The sequence below is a fragment of the Anas platyrhynchos genome, chromosome 16 (assembly GCF_047663525.1).
Source record: "Anas platyrhynchos isolate ZD024472 breed Pekin duck chromosome 16, IASCAAS_PekinDuck_T2T, whole genome shotgun sequence".
NCBI classification, from domain to species: domain Eukaryota; kingdom Metazoa; phylum Chordata; class Aves; order Anseriformes; family Anatidae; genus Anas; species Anas platyrhynchos.
In genome coordinates, this window is record NC_092602.1 from 4,123,464 (window position 1) to 4,142,997 (window position 19,534).

Consider the following 19,534-nt stretch of genomic DNA (forward strand, 5'->3'; position numbering starts at 1 on the left):
GCATCATTAAACTACTAGGTCAGTGTTCAGACAAGCAATATTGAAAATAGTGGATTACAGACACACATGTTCCTGCAGTAGTACTATTCTGAACTTACTAGCTTTCTAAATCAGACTTGATTCAGGCTTGATACTTAGCACTGGTATTTTGAAAAAAGTAAGGTGGGCTCAAATATTTGTATTTGCTTTCAAGACCGATTCTCCCTGTCCCTAGAATGAAGTAGTATTGCTACCAGTATTTATCTGTTAGCCCCAGACATTAACACCAAGCATACAAGCCTCATACTGCTCTAGGTATGACCAAAATCTGTGGTCATAAAAAATAACTTTTTTTTTTTTATTATTATTTTTTTTAAATTGGGAAGCTAGGGAAATACTGAGAAATATAAAAATACGTTTTATTTGCCAGAATCCACACTGAAGGTTGATAAAACGAAAAGCTCTCATGCTCATGAAGAATGATTATAGCAAGGCCAAAGTTACGTGTGGGAACATGCCAGACTTAAGCAAATTATTGCTGAAAAATCTCTGAAAACTCACATGCCACCCTCCAGCTGTGGGCCCACCTTCTCATACATCTTTATCAGCCGACTACAGTTATAAATGAACATGCCATCTAATTCACGCTGCTCAATATTCACACCAAAAATAAAATTCAGTTCTTTGGGTTCCTTCAGTGCCCTGTAAAAGAATGAAACAGAACCTTTGAGATACTAAAAATAAAGATTTTGGAATCAAAATTATTTGCTAATTATTAGAAAAAGGGCATGAAAATTCCAGCACCTTTGAGCACTAAGGTTTTGCTAAAAACTTGTCCTATATTCAGTTATTTCTAAAAAAAAAAAAAAAACAAAAAAACAGTTTTGTTGAAACATGATACTGAATCACATTACAACTGAAGACTAATTTAAAAAATGACTTTGCAATACAGACATCAATTTAGGCTGGACAGTATCTGTTGAGGCAATTTAATTATTCATTTGGATACATTTTCTCCTATAGGAATAGACTTTGGTTTTTATTTCAGATCTAACTTTTGAAAAAAATTACAGTTGAGTCTTATGAAAGTACTGTTAGGCACAGACTGGTCCTCTATGTGATTTTGGTTCATACCTTCTAGACTGAAATAAATGCTAAATCAAGCATGAAAATTAAGATTTTGATACAAAACTACAATTTTGATATTCAGATTCTTGGAAAGTTCTCGTAATTAAGAATTTTATAATGTTATTCAAATTCAAATAATGTTATTATAACGTTACTCAAAGCTTGAAAGCTGGAGAATACAACACACAGCCAAAAAGAACCTTTTTTTTTTTTTTTTCCTGGAAATGACAGGATAGCAATTTGCATGATTTCTATCTTATTGTGATGACTTCAACAGAAGTTGGCCTCAACTATGTTTGTGAGCACATACAGATTTTCTGAATATGAGTCTTTGATTATCATGAATTGTATTTCCTGTGATGCAGAAAGCCTCAAGAAATTTAGCAGTGTTGTAAAATCAAACAGAACCTCTTTATTTAATAGAAGTATTTCTCTTCAAAGACTAACTTGCATGGATTTCACAGCTTTCATGAAAACCACAGATTGTTTTTCATGAGGATACCTGTTCCAGGCTGAAGGTATCATCAAATGAGGCCAAATTTTTTAACAATTAAAAGGCATAGTCTACACCACTGTCCTACTCATTCCTCTGATTTTTGATCTCCCCTGTTTTTCCTCTAATCATCAAATTTTTAAGCACTAATGTGCATTGTTCCAGTTAAGTCATTTGGCTTCTCTAAGTGGCTAGTTGAAGATACTTGGAATTCTTTAAAGTTTAAATTCTTGAAGATCTCTTAACTGTCTACTACTACCATCAGATACTACGAGAACCTGAGCTGTGCATTCATGAGCGCTATGCAGTAATAATACACAACTAAAAATTAGTGTACACTAATTTTTTTAATTACTGTACACTAATTTAAACTATTTTTTTTCAAATGCATATGACAAATTTGCAGACAACTGATATACAAAAAGAGAAATACTCCTGTGGTTAAATAATAGCTTTAATTGTAACCAGAGCTAAGTTGCAACAATATCTGAGGATTTCATGGTAGAGACTACAGCAGAATTCAACAAGCTTTTAGGAGACACCCTACAACTCTAAAAGCCATTTCACTGTTACTTGCTGACACTTGTGTATTTCCCTGAATCTTACCTGTAAATGAAAAACAGATAAGCGAAGCAATGAAAAAACCTAATGTGAAAATCAGGTAAATATCTCCAAAACAACCAACCAATCAACAACAACAAAGCCAAATTCAAATACTTCTTACAGCAAGATGGGAATAGCAGAAGTAACCAGAAAAGCAAACTTGTGGTTTAACAGGCAGGGCATATAGAGTACTCACAGGTTTTTAAGCTTTGAGCTGAACTGCTCACCCCACCACATGAAGTAAAGCAGAAGAAACACTCAAAGCACGTGGAGTGAACAGCCTGAGAAAATCAGAGCTTTCAACTGCCTTTTACTCACCGCTGCTTTGCCTCCTTAATCCTTTTCTTTACATCAGCCTCCCGGCGCATGGTTATTGCAGTGTTCTGGACTTGACGTAACATCACCTGCCAAGAGGTATTTCACAGTGAAATTCATGAAATTAACTCACTTCTACAATTTTTCCGCCTTCAAAAAGATCTCAGAAAGAATTCACCAGCTGTGGAGGACACTAATTAGCACTCCAAAACATTTAGGGTAGCACCAGTTGCTGCCTTGGTTAAGTAGCTACACAGTTGCTTGGAAGAAAATATCCAAAGGCAACTAAACATCTAATGTAACTAAAACCACACAGCAAATGGTTGGACACAAAATGGAAATAGATGGGCTACTCAAATGCTTTTTTTTTTCCTTCCCCATTAGATGTCATTAGGAAGGAAAGTAATTTTATGCTAATATCACCTGCTGGCACTTCCCACAAATCCTCTTTCCACCTAAGTGCTGGCTAGGCCTAGGCCTTACCCATCTTTCAAAAAGCCCCCGGTCTCAGCACAGGAGCTGTGGCTTCACAAGGTACCATTCAGAAGGAAACAAAAAGAACTCTCTAGCAACAGCCTGAGAAAACTTAAGAGCAAACTGCAAAGGCAATCAGAGAGAATATCCAAAAAAAAAACCCCAACAGTTTTACTTCTGTTCAAATACTTAACATTCACCCAAACTCTTCAGAGAACATCAGATATAGCATCTTCACAGCAAAACTCAAACAAGGCATTGCCTTCCCACCTGATATTGTATGCTGTATGCATGGGAATGTCAGCGTGCTTCTTGTTCAGATTGGAAAATAAACACGTTCAAGCATGTCCTGTGGTGACGACACCACACAATTGCCTGGGACTGAACATTGCTGACAACTTATCTCCAACAGCAGTCACCACCTGCTTCACATACCAAAGTGCTAAAAGGAGATGTTAATCAGCCAGTTCTCTGCTCCAAAAGCACAGTTCTAAACCTTCCCCCTCAATATTTAAAATCCAACTCGTTGGAACAGCAGAAGTCTCACCCTGGACTCCCGCGTAAGATCTCCCCCAAGGCGCAGCTCAAGTGCACGAGCTTTACTCTCTGCTTCTCGAGCCTTCTCCTCCGCTACAACACAAGGAGAAAGAACAGTATTAGCCATTTAGTACAGACATCATATCATCAGGCATTCATCTGAGGTAAGAGATTTCCAAAGACAGGATTAACATATACAAGGGAGAGATGACGAAGCAGCATAAAAAGGTACAAAAGAAAATCTTACATATGAGAGGATACCGTTGACAAGCTGTCTTAAACTTGATCAGCAGTCACAGTCAATATTACATAGTACATAATACACAATTCAATCCTCTAATACATAATTCATATGTAACATGTCGTACAAGTTCAAGATTCCTTGTTCGCTATGGGTTTTCCCCAGCATGGGTTGGGATGACTGATTTATATGCTATATTTATGAAATTTAACAAAGATATACACTATATATGTTCATGTTATTTCTATATCCTGAACGTCCAATACTGTCAAATTTGGTTTCTCCTGAGGACAAGACCTAATAAGAAGGGCAGACTAAATGCACAAAAGGTAGTCTTGAAGCAAGAAAAAAAAATCAACACCCAGATCAATCACTATGTATCAGGTGATAGAATAAAAATCTTTGTGTTCGAACAATTGCTTCAAGAGGGAAGTCACAGAAGGAGTAGAGAACTAAAAAGCTAAAGATATGTAAAAAGATGAGAGCAGAACAATGGGATAACAAGTAGGTGAGGCTTCAGGTGGAGCAAGTGGAGAGCTGTGCCTTTAAAGGGTTATTCTGTACCTGTATTCTCTATAGGAAATGGTATTAGGGAATTATGTAAATTCCCTCCACTGCATGGAAGCAAGTCTCAATCACCTGTAATCACTGCCATAACTACCTGAGCAACCACAGCCATCACAGAAACAAGCAATCGGGTCATATCCAGCAAGATAGCCTCTTTTATTCCTTTCTTTTGCTACAGCAAAATCAGGATGTACATGCATAACCCAAAGACTCACCTATCCTTGCCATATGCTCTGCTTTCTTCACCTCTTGCTCTGCACGGGTCTTGAAACGATTTGAAGTATATTTGTACATCCTGTGATGATCAAAACTTAATTAGCAATCTCAGCAGTAAGGTCAAACCGAGATTTCATCACTGTATTCCTGGAGAATAAGATCTTCACATTCTACTCTACTTTTTTCAACAGATTCAATAAATGAAGGAGGTTTACATATCAGTAACTGGGCATTTTTGGAAGTACTTAGGATATATCTTTAAGTCAGAGATGCTTTAGCTGTTGCTGCAACCACAATACCCCCTTCTACATTATCCAGTGGAGGTACAACATATCCCATATTCTTGGAAGAAATCCCCAGGTTAAGGCGAACAAGTTCAGAAGTGAAAAAGAGGACGGAACTTATTTATAAAACTTCTCCAAATCCTCCCATTCTACACGAACGCCCCTTCCTCTCTCCTGCAAACGGCCATCTACATATGCAGTTTCACAGTTCATGTCTTTAAGCAGCATTAGCTCAAAGCCTCTAGGTGGTATAGGAATTGTCTGAACACAGCTTCAACTTGCAGCTTCAAAATTTCAGGACGTTTCCATATGCTCCACATGTGACTCACAACCTTGTAAAGTGTTTGATTTGCAGTGACTTGTTTTACCTTCCCTGTACCATGAAATGCCAAATGCAGATTAAAATCTAACTATGACTATTGCAGAGTAAAAGAGGCAAAAGCTTATGAGTATGCGTCACTTCTACATAGAGGTGTGTAACTGGGGAAAGAGATGATGCCAAGGATGACCAGAGCCTGAAAGAACTTGAGACACCTTGGACATGAGGTTTTGGAAGTATCCAAAGGAAAATCCTGTCTAAAATACATTTTTATGGAGGAAAAAAAAAAAAAGGAAAAAAAAAGAAGAAAAACAACTCTCCAACATTATGCCAAAAGTAAAAGCCACAAAAATGCTGTTTTTACATATGGGAAAATGTAACAACTTAGAGCTTGATTGAAGTAGATTGAAGTACATTAAAGTAGAAGGAAGCACATATAAGTCCCAATGAGGTAAGATTCCCCCAAATGAAATATAGTCTATCAAGATCCGTGAGAAATCACCTTGCACAGATGAAAAAGATTGGTTATGTATGGTTCTGTGGGTGAACACGTATGTGCTCAGATGTCAGAAACAGTCTCACTATCAGAAATCCTTTACTCTCAAGTCCAGTAAACTCAAAACACAAGCACAGTCCACTTAAACACCTTTCTGCATCTAGTAAACTCCTTTGCTGCTACTCATAAGGACCTCCTGATAAAGCAGACGCACACTAACTCTTCCAGAAAATCGCCCAATAACCAGAGGAAGGTTTTGTATGGCACATCTCTTCAAATCCACTTTAAAGGTGATTTAAGCTACCTGGAGCCAAGAGCCAGAACGTACTCTGAAAACCAGAACTACCTTCAACATGCTGGCATAATTACATTACCTCATCCACATCCTGCCTTACTTTCCTGGCTGGGAGGGAACAGGGTGAAGATGAATTCTCTCAACACACACACACCTCTTGAGACAGAGAAGTACCTGAGCGTGACCACAGACAGACTGCTTTAGAAAGTGAGGTACACCTCACCTTTCCAATACGACGCACAGAGCACAGCTGTGGAACAACCCAGAGAGGCAGTGAAGGATGTCATCCCGACTCCACGCCCTTCTCCCTAGTCCTACTCCCTGTACCATCTTCAGGTGCTTGCAGGATTGTTCAATATCCCAAAAGCAAATCAAGGACTACCGGAATTCAGATCTGGTTCCAGATAAACTGTCCCAGAGACTGACCATTTCAAGAAAGAAGAAACCAGCCAGCCATTATGTTTCACTTTAGTTTCTGACTCCAAATGACTGGCCACAGCCAGGAAAGCCAACATTTAAGTGATCTGGAACATCGTACCTAGAAAAGACATACGTAAGACCAATAGACAAGAAATCCAGATATGATGGCAAAACATTCATCCATCTTCAAGAGGTTCATTACAATCGTCCTAGAGTGCCCTCATAATAGGAAACTCCTTGCACGTGGTTCAATAACACATGGTTCCCAGTAACAGCCAAAGAAAGCAAAACAGCACACACTACTACTGCAGCCACCAACACTGGATGTCTGCTGGGATCACTGGCCGTTCAAACGGCTTATATACAAAGCGACATGCCAAACGGCCTGCCTCCTTCGAGCTGTACAGCCTGCACTGCTAAACAAGTTCCAACAGTGACCGTGGGAGGAAACAGATGAAGTAACTCTTTCAGAGATGAAAGCAGCTTCCAGGGAGTCTGCTACTGTGGTATCACACCTACAAATGCTGCTGAATGATTTGCACAAAACTAGCCTGCTCCTGACTCCTGGGCATTACAGGCTCCAGAAAGGTTTTGAGAAGTCTTGCACTGATCTCTAGCAAAAGGTAGAAGATAACTGGAGCTCTTCTGGAAAGAGGAACTACTTCCTCCATGGTCTTGGATATCCTTGACAAATCTCCATTCTTTGTTCTCTAACACCAAAAATTAACCCGCAGACAAGCCACTGTTAAATGCTTTTCCTTCAGAGAGGAAGACAAGCTGACTTGCAACCCTACAAACAGGAGAGAATACGCTGCCTCCTGAAGGCAATCTTCCTAAGCAGGTCTTGCCAGCAGAATGCTGTACCTACCAAGGCCTGATGTAAAGCATAAAAATGATCACTTCAAGCAGAAGGACACCTAGCAAACCATGATTTACAGTGCCAAGTCATGCTGTACCAAATTGACTGCCTCTAAAAATGAAACAACTGACTATTTTGACAAGGGGAGAGCAAGGGATGCAATCTCATGTGACTTCTGCGAAGTCTGATACCACTTTGCAAATTTTAAGAAGCTGAGTAAGTATTAGCTTGACAGGCAACAGCCAACATTGCTTCACTACGGGCAAATCACACCTCACAAGTCACCATAGATGGGATGATAGTGCTGGTAGATAACAGAAGAGTAATTGATATCATCTGCCTAGACTTGTGCAAATTTAAAGGTTTAAATTAGATACTTGGAAGAAATTCTTTACTATGAGGATGGTGAGGCAACTGGAAGAGGTTGACCAGAGAAGCTGTGGATGCCTCATCCCTGGAAGAGTTTAAGGCCAGGTTGGATGGGGCTTTGAGCAACCTGATCTAGTGGAAGGTGTCCCTGTCCATGGCAGGGGGGTTGGAACTAGGTGGTCTTTGAGATCCCTTCCAACTCAAACCATTCTATGATTCTGTGTTTGGTTTTAAAGGAGACAAATTGCACAAGCTACTTTTGATTTACAAAAGCATTAGATTTTCCATTATCTTCCTGTTTTTCCAAGATGTCAAACCCACATCCTATAATCTTGTGACCTGTTTCTGTGGCTTTAACATGGAGTTATGCAGGATACACACAGAGCAAAATGCTAAACCTCTTCTGTAAGGAAACTCCTGCACACATATGCAGACTTGTGGTCCAACGCTTACCTTGGCTTGTACAAGCAGCAGGAAAGTCGCTTGGTTTGTACTTTGTGTCCATTTATGAATATCCTCATTCTAGGATCGATATAGAGCACAGCAGCATAGGCACGGAAGGAGCGGCGCTCAGGCTTTCTGTAGGAGATGGATGTTTACAGATATTTATCAGTTTGTTCAGCATTTCACTGTAGGACCAACTGGAGGCATTCTCCCTATTATATCCATGTACCTCAAAGATGACCCCATCAATTTACTACCCGAATAACCAATGTCTTATTTGTCAGAGTGCTCATCCTTGTCCCTCCTTTTTCCTTCAAAATTTTTCCCCTTAATTATTCTCTGGTTAAAAAGCAGCCATCACCTACTACTGTCATAGTCTCATCCTCTACCCTTACCAAATGAACAAGTTTCTCTGTTGAAAAAATTTGTAAGATTCTTATTTCCCAAGAAACTCGTACCCAGGTTCAAAAAGACAAACAGAATCACCTCCCCACACTAATTTTCCCTATCCTGTGACATATCCTGGCACAGATTAAACCTATAGCTGAGGGCTTCCTCTCCTTAATACAGATAATTAAAAAAGGGTACTGAGTTTGCCTGCTTTGACTAAGCTGAGACAAGTCAAGGCGTAAATTCACAACAAACACACAAGCATAACATCTGTGAGCTATGTAAATGCATGAACTCTAAACTGCTGAAGAATTAAAGAACGTCTAAACTCTCCTACTCACCACAGAAAGAGAAGCTTTGAAAAAAACAAACGTATGCACACAGCATACAGATAAACCCCAAAATATAGTTAGATCAGAATCCAAGGGCCTGTAACATCAGTCATACTTACGTTCCCTCTGGGGGTGTTTCTGCCATCTGAATGTCTTGGAGGTCAGAAGTCACATCCAGCTCTGGCTCTCCATTATCCATTAGCTTGAGGTTAAATATGATCACCAAGGTGCCTAAGCAAGCAAGAAGTTGATCAGGTGAATCCCCCCCAAACCCCCAAATTCCTTGCCCATGACCAGCACCACAGATACATACCTTTCTCACCACGGATCTTATTGAACTGCTCCATCACTTGCTGTTCTGATTTGAAAGGGGAATACTTGTAGATCAGCTCCGTCTCAATAGCAAACTTCTCCATGTTGTCAGTCACAGGCTCTCGGCTCCGTGCGTTCCAGGTGGGCAGTGGAACAATGACCTGCAAATAGCATTGCACCAGGAGCAACTCAGACCTACCCACTCTAGTCAGCCATTTACATGGAACAAGGTTGTGCAGTAGCCCTTCCTAACTAATCAGCGGTTTGCACAACTGTCAAATGCTCAAGGACCTTTCTTTTCCAGCCTCCAAGTTACTTTTCTAGAACATCTAGTCTTGTAAGATACCACTGCAAAGTAATCTGTGTGGTATTGGCTGCTCAATGTTAACACAACCAACATCATTTCTACTTCTTGTAATAACTTTCACCTAACAGTAAAAAACAAACAAACAAAAAACAAAAACAAAAACAAACAAACAAAAAAAAAACAAAAACAAACAAAAAAAAACAAGTTTTGCTTCTTAAAAAAAAAAAAAAAAAGAAGCATCAAACTCTGTGCTCAACTCTTCTCTTAAACTGAAGAATTATTCTTCATTTATTTTTCTGATTTCATTTTTTCTTCTTGGTAGGATTCTAACAAGATTATTGGTTTTGTGTTGTTTAGAACATGGACAAAGATAGAATTACAGACTGCAGCTGTATATCAAGGACAGTGATTCCCCTCCTTATTTTAGAATTAAACTCAAGCCAAAACTTCTAGCTCCAGAGGCACTATGGGAACTACATTACTGCTAGCTAGCCACTAGCAAGCACTGCCCCCTCAACAGCTTCTTTGTACAGCTCCCTCCACTATCAAAATGGAAAATCCTTATATATTATGCCAGTGCAAAAACGTAACTTCTCATTATTGGCTATGCCTTAAAAATACTTGCACTTGAGCATAAAAATACTTCCATGTTAAGAGTTCAGATACACAATGGTATCTGAACTATCTGTTAAAGATATACAAATTCTCAGTAGTTAGAACCATACTGATTTTTGACTTAAAAAGATGCGAAAAGAGATGCATCTGGGAGTTTCTGACCTATGGGAAGCATCTTCAATCATACCTTTAATTCTCTACAGAAAATCAGATATGAACAAAAATTTAACTACATCTCAAAATCAAATTTTGTGGGAAAGGAAAACACAAGAAAGTCTGGACATAGCCTGAGCTTGGCACAAGCAACATAAAGTGATATTAAGCCCTACAAACCCACAGTAGTTTAGAGAGACCTCTTGAACAGATTTAAAGCCAAAAGGAAAAATCAGTCATGACTTTGCAGATCCCCTACCAGTGTATCCCCAGGAGAAAACCGTACACTGAATAAAACACAGTAGAAATCCATACTGACACAGACTCCTCCTTCAAGAGCTGGGTGAAGTTCAGATGAAACAACATTCACCACATTACTTCATTATAATATTTTATGTCCAAACCTCATCGATGCCTTCTTCTTCATGGAATGTCCGTGACAAGAGAAGGCAAGTCATGGTGTTGTTTTTCTTTGTGAAAAGGATAAAGTCTTTCCCAATCCGCATGGAACCCCTGGAGACAGATTTCAAGCAGCATGTTATATTTCCTGACCAATACTTTTCAGCAGATTAGCAGAATTTATGCTAATTCTTTAAAAAGCAGAGCAAGTTATGTTTTCATTCCATTATGTTCAAGTATGAGACACCAAAAACAGGTTAAGACGGGTAAAAAGGCTTAAACAGTAGCTACCCTCTCTCTCTATCGTTCCTTCCAAAAAAAAAAAACAAAACAAAAAAAAACACATCTAAATCTGGACATTTTCACAAGAAGCAATGGAGCTCTCTAAATTCTTTCCCTAAAACATTTAACACTAATCACAATTAAAAAGTGCAGAATGGAGCTTTCCAAGCTCATACTATGAAGAAAGTTTAAAACAAAGGTTTTGTTTTTAAATCTGAAGAAGTCGACTACAGTGAGATGTGATAATAACCTTCAAATATATGAGCAAAAATGTAAGTCAGTGAGAAAATGAATGCAGCCTTCATTTCGCTGTACACACAAATGAATAGCAGTAGACAAGTTTCTGGGAGACAATATATTTTCCAATGTGACAGGAACATTAGCAATTCAGCAGTTCAACTTATCAGCTAGCTATCACAAAAAGGACAGTCCTCCACCTCCTAACTCTCAAATTGTGAGCAACAAAGTTGTGTTGTTGCAACAGAAAACTAATTTCTGTATTCCAAGATAGTTGTGTAGTCATAATAAGGAGAAATGCTAAGTAGATTAGTGGACAGTAGAAGGCCTCACTGTTCTAAAATAATGTAGAAGCTTGAGAAAAATAGGATGAGCAGTGTGACAAGAGTTAAACAAGGATCACAAGTTCTCAAAAAATAAGAAAGGAGAAATTAAAAGGTTGAAAAAAGGAAAAATTGTACATATATGGTGTAGAGGAGCGTCGAGTAGCTTGTGAACCTGTAGTATTCAGCCAATGAGGAAACTGGGGAGGTGATCAGGCGTCGGGTAATAGGGGATAAAAGGTTATGATTTGTTTGCTTAGATGCGCTCCTGATTGACAGGACGCCCGCCATTGCAATCGTGAATAAAATAGCTTCACAGAAGATCCTGTCTGAAGAAAATTATTTGAGATTTTTCTCACAATATTCCCAATAAGACCTTCCTTCCCAATATTCTCTTTTATCCTATCAGCCAACCCCTCCAAAAACCCTTAATGGACAAAAATTTCATTTCATCTAAAGCTGGATCAGGGGTTCTGTCAGTTCACTTCTTTAGATTAGACCAATGTGATAGCAAACATCTCCTTTTGCACATTTAGGCTTCGGTCTGCAGTTCCTAGCTGCAATATAGTATGCCCCTCGCTCAAGTTTAAGAATCTCACGACGCTGGCTTTTAATACCTACGATTTCAAGCCGTTCCCATACTGCCCAATTTGAGTTGACTCCGGAGATCGCTTGGCTGATTTGCCAAATTGAATAACACTGGCAGCTTCATCTGGAACGAGAGACAGGTAGCAAATCCAAAGTTTGTTTTAATATACACAGAAGCGCATCTTACAATGATGAATAAGTTTGTATTTAAATAGCACAGAAGGATTGCTGCACGGAAGAGGCCTGAAGTCCAAGCCAAGGTCTCACCCTGAAGCTCTGCCATCCAGCCCTGTAAGAAATACACTGGTCAATGGCACTGGCATCAGAAGTTTTGTACAGATGCTGTTACGCTGACAAAAAGAGTTTTAAGTTTCGAGACTAGACCAGTACCCCATCTGAACTGGGTAAGGATGTTTTCTTTTTACAAAAAAGAAAAAAAAAAAAGTCAATAAGATGATCTGTTGTGTTAATCACAATTGCCATTGTGCTCATAAATAAACCAAAATCCAACCCTGGGACACTGCAGCTCTGGTTCTACTAACACCACAGATAAAAACCCTTGGTACTAGGGCATACGTCACTAACACAGAAAGGTCTTGAATTCAGGATAAACTGAGTACATTTTCTTTATGGAGCTGAGCTGAACACTACTACCAATTTATGCACTAGTAAGACAAAAACTATTTTTTTGCAGCAGATTCCTGGACAACTGACAGCAAGACAGCTGTATTCAAGCAGTACTAGCAAATACCACAGGAAGCCAGAGCATTTTATTAGCGCAGGACTAAACAAAAGGATATGATAGTTTCACAGATGAGAGGGTCTGTCATTTTTAGCTCAAGCCTTTCCATTGTTCAAGGTATAAAGCCTTTTAATATCATCCATAGGACAGAACAATTGTACTCCCTTCTGCCAAGAGATAGCAATCGTTTCACCATAGAATTTACTGGGAGAAATGCAATGCAATTCCAGAGATGAGGGAACATGAAGTGCCTGAACAGGAACAATCCTTCAAACAGGAAGGCTAACAACAATTACTGCCCTCAACGCACATACAAGCTGCAAGGGAGGAGGGGACAACTATTGCAAATACAAATTTTGACTGGATCGCAGTACTTCTTCCCTTTCCTCAGCCTCCTATGGTGTTTTCTTGCCAGCCAAAGCAAACATTAGAAGATTATCTCATATTTGGAGATGTGGATTTTATTGTTATTATTATTGTGTTAGTTTTAAAGCCTAGTCAAACAGGGGTATATGGGATATTCTAAGAAGAGAATATTACTGCCCCCTCTCCCCTTGCTGTACTAAAAGCTGTATCAACAGCTATTTTTAAGAACAAATTCAGAAGCCTAAAAAAGGAAAGGAGTAATTGCCTGGCGCATTTCCTCACTCAGACAAGGTGAACATATGGTTTATCATTCAGTGGTGGAGACCTAAAGCCACCCTAAAAAGGTGATTCTTCTTGGGAAGAGAAGGATAAACAATGCCCAGAAGAGGGGACTCCTGAAGGGTGAGGGAGCTTCTCTCTCTGCTACAGTTTGTCTTTGGGAGAAATTTAGTCTTTACACTCCTCTAAAAAAATCAAGGTATAAATTTATTTTTTTTTCCCAAATTTTTAGTTAAGGCTCTACAGGGAGTTTCACTTACAACTATTTTAGTCACACTGTGTTCATTTTGTTGTGTCTCAGAGTTACTAGACTTTAAAAATAAACTCCCTGGCAACAAAAAGAGGGTTGATGTGATCTATGCCAAACAGACAAGAAAAAAAAAAAAAAAAAAAAAAAACAATCTGAAGGAATTCAGTGAAGATGGCAGATTGATATTCAAAGCCCAAGAAAAGGAATCAGGTCCTGCACTTGGAGTACAACAACCCCATACAATGTCACAGGCCAGGGGTAGAAAGGTTAGAAAGCTGCATGGTAGGAAGTGACCTGAAGGTATTGGTTGATAGCCGGGTGAATATGAGCCAGGAGTGTGCTCAGGTTGCAAAGAAGGCCAACAGCATCCTGGCCTGTATCAGAAATAGCATCGCCAGCAGGACTATGGAAGTGATTGTCCCTCTGTACTCAGCTCTGGTGAGGCTGCACCTCAAACACTGTGCTGAGTTTCGGGCCCCTCACTACAAGAAGGGCATCGAGGTGCTGGAGTGTGTCCACAGAAGGGCAACAGAGCTGGTAAAGGGTCTAGAGAACACCTCTTGTAAGGAGTGGTTGAGGGAACTGGGGCTGGAGAAAAAGTGGCTTGAGGAGACCTTATCACTCTACAATTATCTCAAAGAAGGTTGTAGTAGAGTGGGTGTTGGCCTCTTCTTCCAATCAAGAAGTGATGTGACAAGAGGAAATGGCCTCACGTTGCACTAGGGAAGGTCGAGGTTGGATATTAGGAAAAATTTCTTCACTGAAAATGTTGTGAGGCATTGGAACAGGCTGCTCAAGGAAGTGGTTGAGTCACCATCCCTGGAGGCATCCAAAAGACAGGTAGACGTGGTGCTTAGGGACATGGTTAGTGGAAGACTTGGCAGTGCTAAGTAAAGATTTGTACTCATCTTGGAGGTGTTTTCCAACCTAGGTGTTTCTATGATTCTAAATTAAAAAAAAAAAAAAATCCTAGTAAGAAACATCAAACAGCTGGGATATCGAACTGGGGGATAAAGCTGTTTATTTCTGGAGTGTTGCCCTCACCCAAGTCCTTGACAAATACATTAAACAGCACTGGTCCCAGTACCCACCCCTGGGGGACTCCGCTGGATGCAGGACTCCCACTGGACTCCATCCCATGACCACAACTCTGCCTTGTTCCCCTCCTCGCAGCGCGTGCAGTCTGTGCACAGTGCACGTGTGCACGCAGAGTGCATCAACGGGGTGTTCCTGGGTGTGCTCGCAGTGGGTGTGCATCAGCTGCGTGCATGTGGCGTGCAAGATTTCCAGTCAACTTTTCAGTGGGCCAGTGGAAAAGCGGGAAGAAGCTCTGAGATCTTTCATTACCTTAACAACTACAGATAAAAACCAACTATTTAAGGGAAATGACTAAGCACAGCTATTTATTGAGAAACCAGTTTCATACAAGTTCCTCGAGAGACCAAAGATTTATTCCAAAAATCCATCAACACAAGAGGAAACTTCGGTATGCTAACAAGACTGTAGACACACTTACCCTTAGAGATATGCAGACCACTCTTCTGACACTGGTCCTCTAAGTGTCATTGACTACACACAAAAACATGTATGTGTGCTTTTTTAAAAAGTGCCAGAATCCCAAATACATTTAAACATTGTTTTTCATCAAAGTATGTCTTGAATACATAATATTTGAAGAAATATAAGATCTAAAAAGTAATCAAGACTTCAGTACTTAACTGCATCCAGTAAAACGAAAGCACTTTTAAGGTCCCAAACTTAAAAATATAGCTTAAGCTTACTAGAGCTGGGATAAAAAGCAAGTTAAAGACTCATTTGTTTCTATCTTTTAATAATACAATTACAGATTACTTCCTAAATTAGTTGTAATACTTCAATCTACAATCGGTTTTTGTCATTAAAATCATGCAACACCTTGAGAGTCCAAACAGTAGGTTAAATTTCTCAAATCTAAGTATCCTCAGCAATGACACCACTGATAATATGAGAAATCTCAACCTGAGATGTGCAGCATAAGATCTAGAGTTTGGTTTTCTAATTGTCTCTTATTTAGTAGTCCCCCATGAAAAAGCTAACCTTTTGAACCAGTGCTATGAGCTTTATATTTTATAATATATTTTTATATTTCCCTGCGGGATGCACTGCTTTTTAAAAATTATCTGTACCATGATGACACTGAATCCTCAAATATTTTGAAGGATTTTTGACTCTACAGCATAAGGTAGGAAGACTTCAGTTTAAGTAGGAGCTGCCATCTTCAAGATGCAAAGAAGTTGGTATGGATTAAGAGTACTGTTCAATGATGCTAAAGCATTGCAAGAAGTCTTTACTTCCGCTAGATCCGACAGACATCAGTTCTTATGATGAGGCAGACTTGCATTTATTATATTCTTCTCATGCTCCTAAGAGTTTATATTGTTAAATATTGATCTCTACCACAATGATAATGATGAAAGAACAGAAAAATGCTTTCGAAGTCAAGTTTGACGTTTTTGTCACGGCACACTTTCATACTGGAGACAAGATTAACTAATCGCTCAGCAGCCCCTAACATGCTCAGAAACCTTTTCCCTTTTCTGGCTACGTTATTCTCCCTCCAGCCCCAAGGCCAACTTTGGTATGCTGGAAAACTACAGACCAGGCTGACTCATCTCTATGATGCAGCACAACAATTTTGTTAATTTTACTGCAAACTGAAGAGGTGAAGAGTTTGATAAGTAATACTGCTTGAAAAAGGCAGTGAAGAGGCAGGAACACATACCCAGGCACATAACTTCCCTCTTTCAACAGGACCAAGCTGTTAATTCAGTTTCAGCCATAAAATGAAACCTCATCTTGAAAATATAAATGTAACTTGTGTCACTTACTTGAATCCATTCCAGCTCCATCATCCAAAAAACACAGCATGAATCCACCTCTCAGGTCTTCTCGTCGTTCTATGAGAGAAGAATTTTTCAATACTCCCATACAGAAATTTGAGCTTCATAAAATTGAATCAAACTAAACAGTGTTCACGAGAAAAGTAATGCAATAAACTGGACTTTCATAAACCTAATACGGCTATGGTCTAAAAAAGGCACCTTTTTTTTTTTTTTTTTTTTTTAAATAACAGAATGACTAATTTCTCCTACACTTTAACTTCTATGTAAATATATGCTACAACAACGGTGTATTGTAAAAGCGGGTTTCCTGAACACCCAGTACAAATTGCTGTTTACTTTGTTATCTAACCTCATCTGAAAACTGGTCTAGCAAACTTGCCTCAGTTACTTATGAAGTCACTACTTTTTGAAAGATAACAGACATCGGGGCACAGGACAAAAAGCAAAAGGCATAAACACCTTCACTCTCGTTCTACCAGGCGCAACACACATTTGCAGCCTAAATCCAAGTTTTAACTTGTGACTTGGCTGATGACATGCAATGAAGCAGCAGGAATGACTTACCAGTATAAATGTCTATTCTTGTGGCATCTGCATCTCTACAAAGCAATAAAAACGCAGTCAGTACTCAAATAGAGATGAAGCTAAAAGCCAGGCACATGCAATAGTTTCCAAGATGAACCAACGGCACAGATCAAAGTCCACAGAGGCACAGCAGACAGCACTAACGGACAAATAAAACACACACTGTTCCAGTTTTTGCCTATTTGAACCCAAACTCAAACAAAAAACATTGTTACTATACAGAATTAAACCTAGTTACAATGAATATCACTGACTTTTTAACCAAAGTCATGCTAACGAAAAAATGAAAGAAGCACACATTTCTGAGCTCCCTCTTGTATGCAATCAACACCTAAACTTTTTTGGTCAAGCTGCCTAGGAAAAGCTTAGTAACTTCTGCATGAAACTCCATCTAAATACATTCACGTTTGTCATAGGAAACTGTCATTAAAAGATCATTTAATTAAAGGCATTCATATGCTCTATCCTCCTCTATATTGGAAAAAGTAGCACATACAGCACTGTTGCCACCTTCTCACATCATTTTTTTTTTATCTTATTTTTTTGCGAAGTGCAATGTAGACCTTCACATATCTTTGGTTTACTGATCAGAAGAGCGCAGTTGTGCTAGTGCAATAAAACCCTACTTCCTAAATGCCAAGTCACCTTGTTTCATAGCTGTATCTCTAGTCGAGTAAGACTACTTTTCCCAGAAGGCTAACAGTGTCTAAGCACAGCTCCTCCTCTAGGAAAACAGAGATAAGGAGTTTGAAAATAAAAAAAGCCTCAGTCTAAAGTAAGCTACATTATGTTGTAGAAAAAGTGAAAACAGCAACAGTTGCTGATCTGAGTTAAAACGCGGTTCAATACATAGGCGCAGAGTCCTGGCTAGCTTCCTACAAAGACTTTTTCCAACATAGAAATTTTTCAGTTCAGCTCCTTACATTACTAACCGCATAGTGTGACGATTCATGCTTGAGAGAAAAAAATCTCAAAATATTTCCACAGTATCACATCATAATATTTGATGAAGCTGAAGGAATAAATATGCAAGGCTTGGTACGCCGCTATAGACTGCAGTATGAGAAATGTGGCCTAAAACCTCTAATTTCCAAGTACCAAGTCTCTCAATTATCACAATTGCTCTACTTGTTTTTGCTCTATTTTTCAACATCCCACTTCTGATTTCATTTTCATCCTATCACTACCAAGAGCCAAAGATTTTTGAAGGATCTTAAAGTCCCTAAGGAAGAGTTGCTTTTTCCTTAAATTATTTTCCTTTAAGTTAAAAAAAAAAAAAAAAAAAAAAAAAAAGGGTTCTAACAATTTCCCCTCTAATTTTAGTTATTCTGTGATTCATTCAAACTTACCTTGTTGGGAATACTACTTTGTTTTTTAGGGGTTGAACGTGGTAGTATAAAAGGACCAGCTGAAACACACTGTGTTTGGTTTTGGGACCCTCACTACTACTACTACAAAAAAAAAAAAAAGACATTGAGGCTTTGGAACATGTTCAGAGAAGGGCTACAAAGCTGGTGAAGGGCCTGGAGCACAAGTCTTATGAGGAGTAGCTGAGGGAACTGGGATGGTTTGGTCTGGAGAAGAGAAGGCTCAGGGCAGATCTCATTGCTCTCTGCAACTACCTGAAAGGAAGCTTTAGGGATCTGGGGGTCGGCCTCTTCTTGCAGGTAACCAGTGATAGGACAAGAGGGAATGGCCTCAAGTTGCACCAGGGGAGGTTCAGGTTGTAAAATAGGAGACATTTCTTCTCAGAGAGTGGTCAGGCATAGGAATGGGTTGCCCTGGGAAGTGGTGGCATCACTGTCCCTGGGGGTGCTTAAGGAAAGGCTGGACGTGGTACTCAGGGACACGCTTTAGTGGGTGACAGTAGTAGTAGGGTGATGATTGGACCAGATGATCTTGTCTTTTCCAACCTTAATGGTTTACATAATCTGCTATTGATATTTACACTAAACCATGATGAGGTTTTCTATTTTTGTTTTTCTTGAAGTCTACTAGAAATGAAAATTGCTCAAGATCTCCTAAACAGACAGACTAATTAAATCTTTACTGAATCTCCCTTGGGAATTAGGCAGTCTCAGAAACATACCTGGCATTATCCACAAGTTCAGCAAGGGCACCAAATAAGAACTCATGGGTAGTTCTGCAACAAAACAGAATCAGCAGGGTTACACTGACACGGAAGAGAGACCTTTGATTAAACACCAATCTCAAACATATTTTAAACAAGTCAAATCATATGTTTACAATACCAATGCCTGCTACTGACACAAGGCTAAAAATTAGTGTTTTACTATCTGCTGGGAGCAGAAGCTCAGCAGAGATGCCCAATGGAGTCCATTTCAGCAAACCTGATTCTCTTTATGTTCTGAAAAACATCGTGTGGTAAATGCAAGCATTCCTAGCAGACATAACAGAGAAAGTTATTGACCTGTGAAGGAGTCACTGCCTAT

At 39.3% G+C, this 19,534-nt stretch overlaps 1 protein-coding gene and 1 long non-coding RNA gene across 6 annotated transcripts in view; both read right to left on the reverse strand.

Annotated features, from left to right (window-relative positions):
- Positions 1-19,534, reverse strand: part of MORC2 (MORC family CW-type zinc finger 2) — a 53,601-nt gene that overhangs the window by 13,154 nt on the left and 20,913 nt on the right. For all 5 annotated transcript variants that reach the window (XM_038187617.2, XM_038187618.2, XM_038187616.2 and 2 more), the window contains exons 2-13: positions 19,171-19,224; positions 17,061-17,095; positions 16,482-16,550; positions 12,011-12,101; positions 10,553-10,661; positions 9,075-9,234; positions 8,881-8,992; positions 8,049-8,174; positions 4,553-4,632; positions 3,540-3,622; positions 2,522-2,607; positions 541-681 (exon numbers count right to left, since the gene is read on the reverse strand). In XM_038187617.2, the coding sequence (XP_038043545.2) occupies positions 541-681; positions 2,522-2,607; positions 3,540-3,622; positions 4,553-4,632; positions 8,049-8,174; positions 8,881-8,992; positions 9,075-9,234; positions 10,553-10,661; positions 12,011-12,101; positions 16,482-16,521 (1,028 nt within the window). In that variant the 5' untranslated portion in view covers positions 16,522-16,550; positions 17,061-17,095; positions 19,171-19,224. The remainder of the gene's footprint in view (positions 1-540; positions 682-2,521; positions 2,608-3,539; positions 3,623-4,552; positions 4,633-8,048; positions 8,175-8,880; positions 8,993-9,074; positions 9,235-10,552; positions 10,662-12,010; positions 12,102-16,481; positions 16,551-17,060; positions 17,096-19,170; positions 19,225-19,534) is intronic.
- On the reverse strand, positions 14,616-16,475 carry LOC139998814 (uncharacterized). Its single transcript, XR_011803788.1, has 2 exons — positions 15,131-16,475; positions 14,616-14,969 (listed from the first exon to the last, which is right to left on the reverse strand). It is a non-coding gene; the product is annotated as an uncharacterized lncRNA (long non-coding RNA).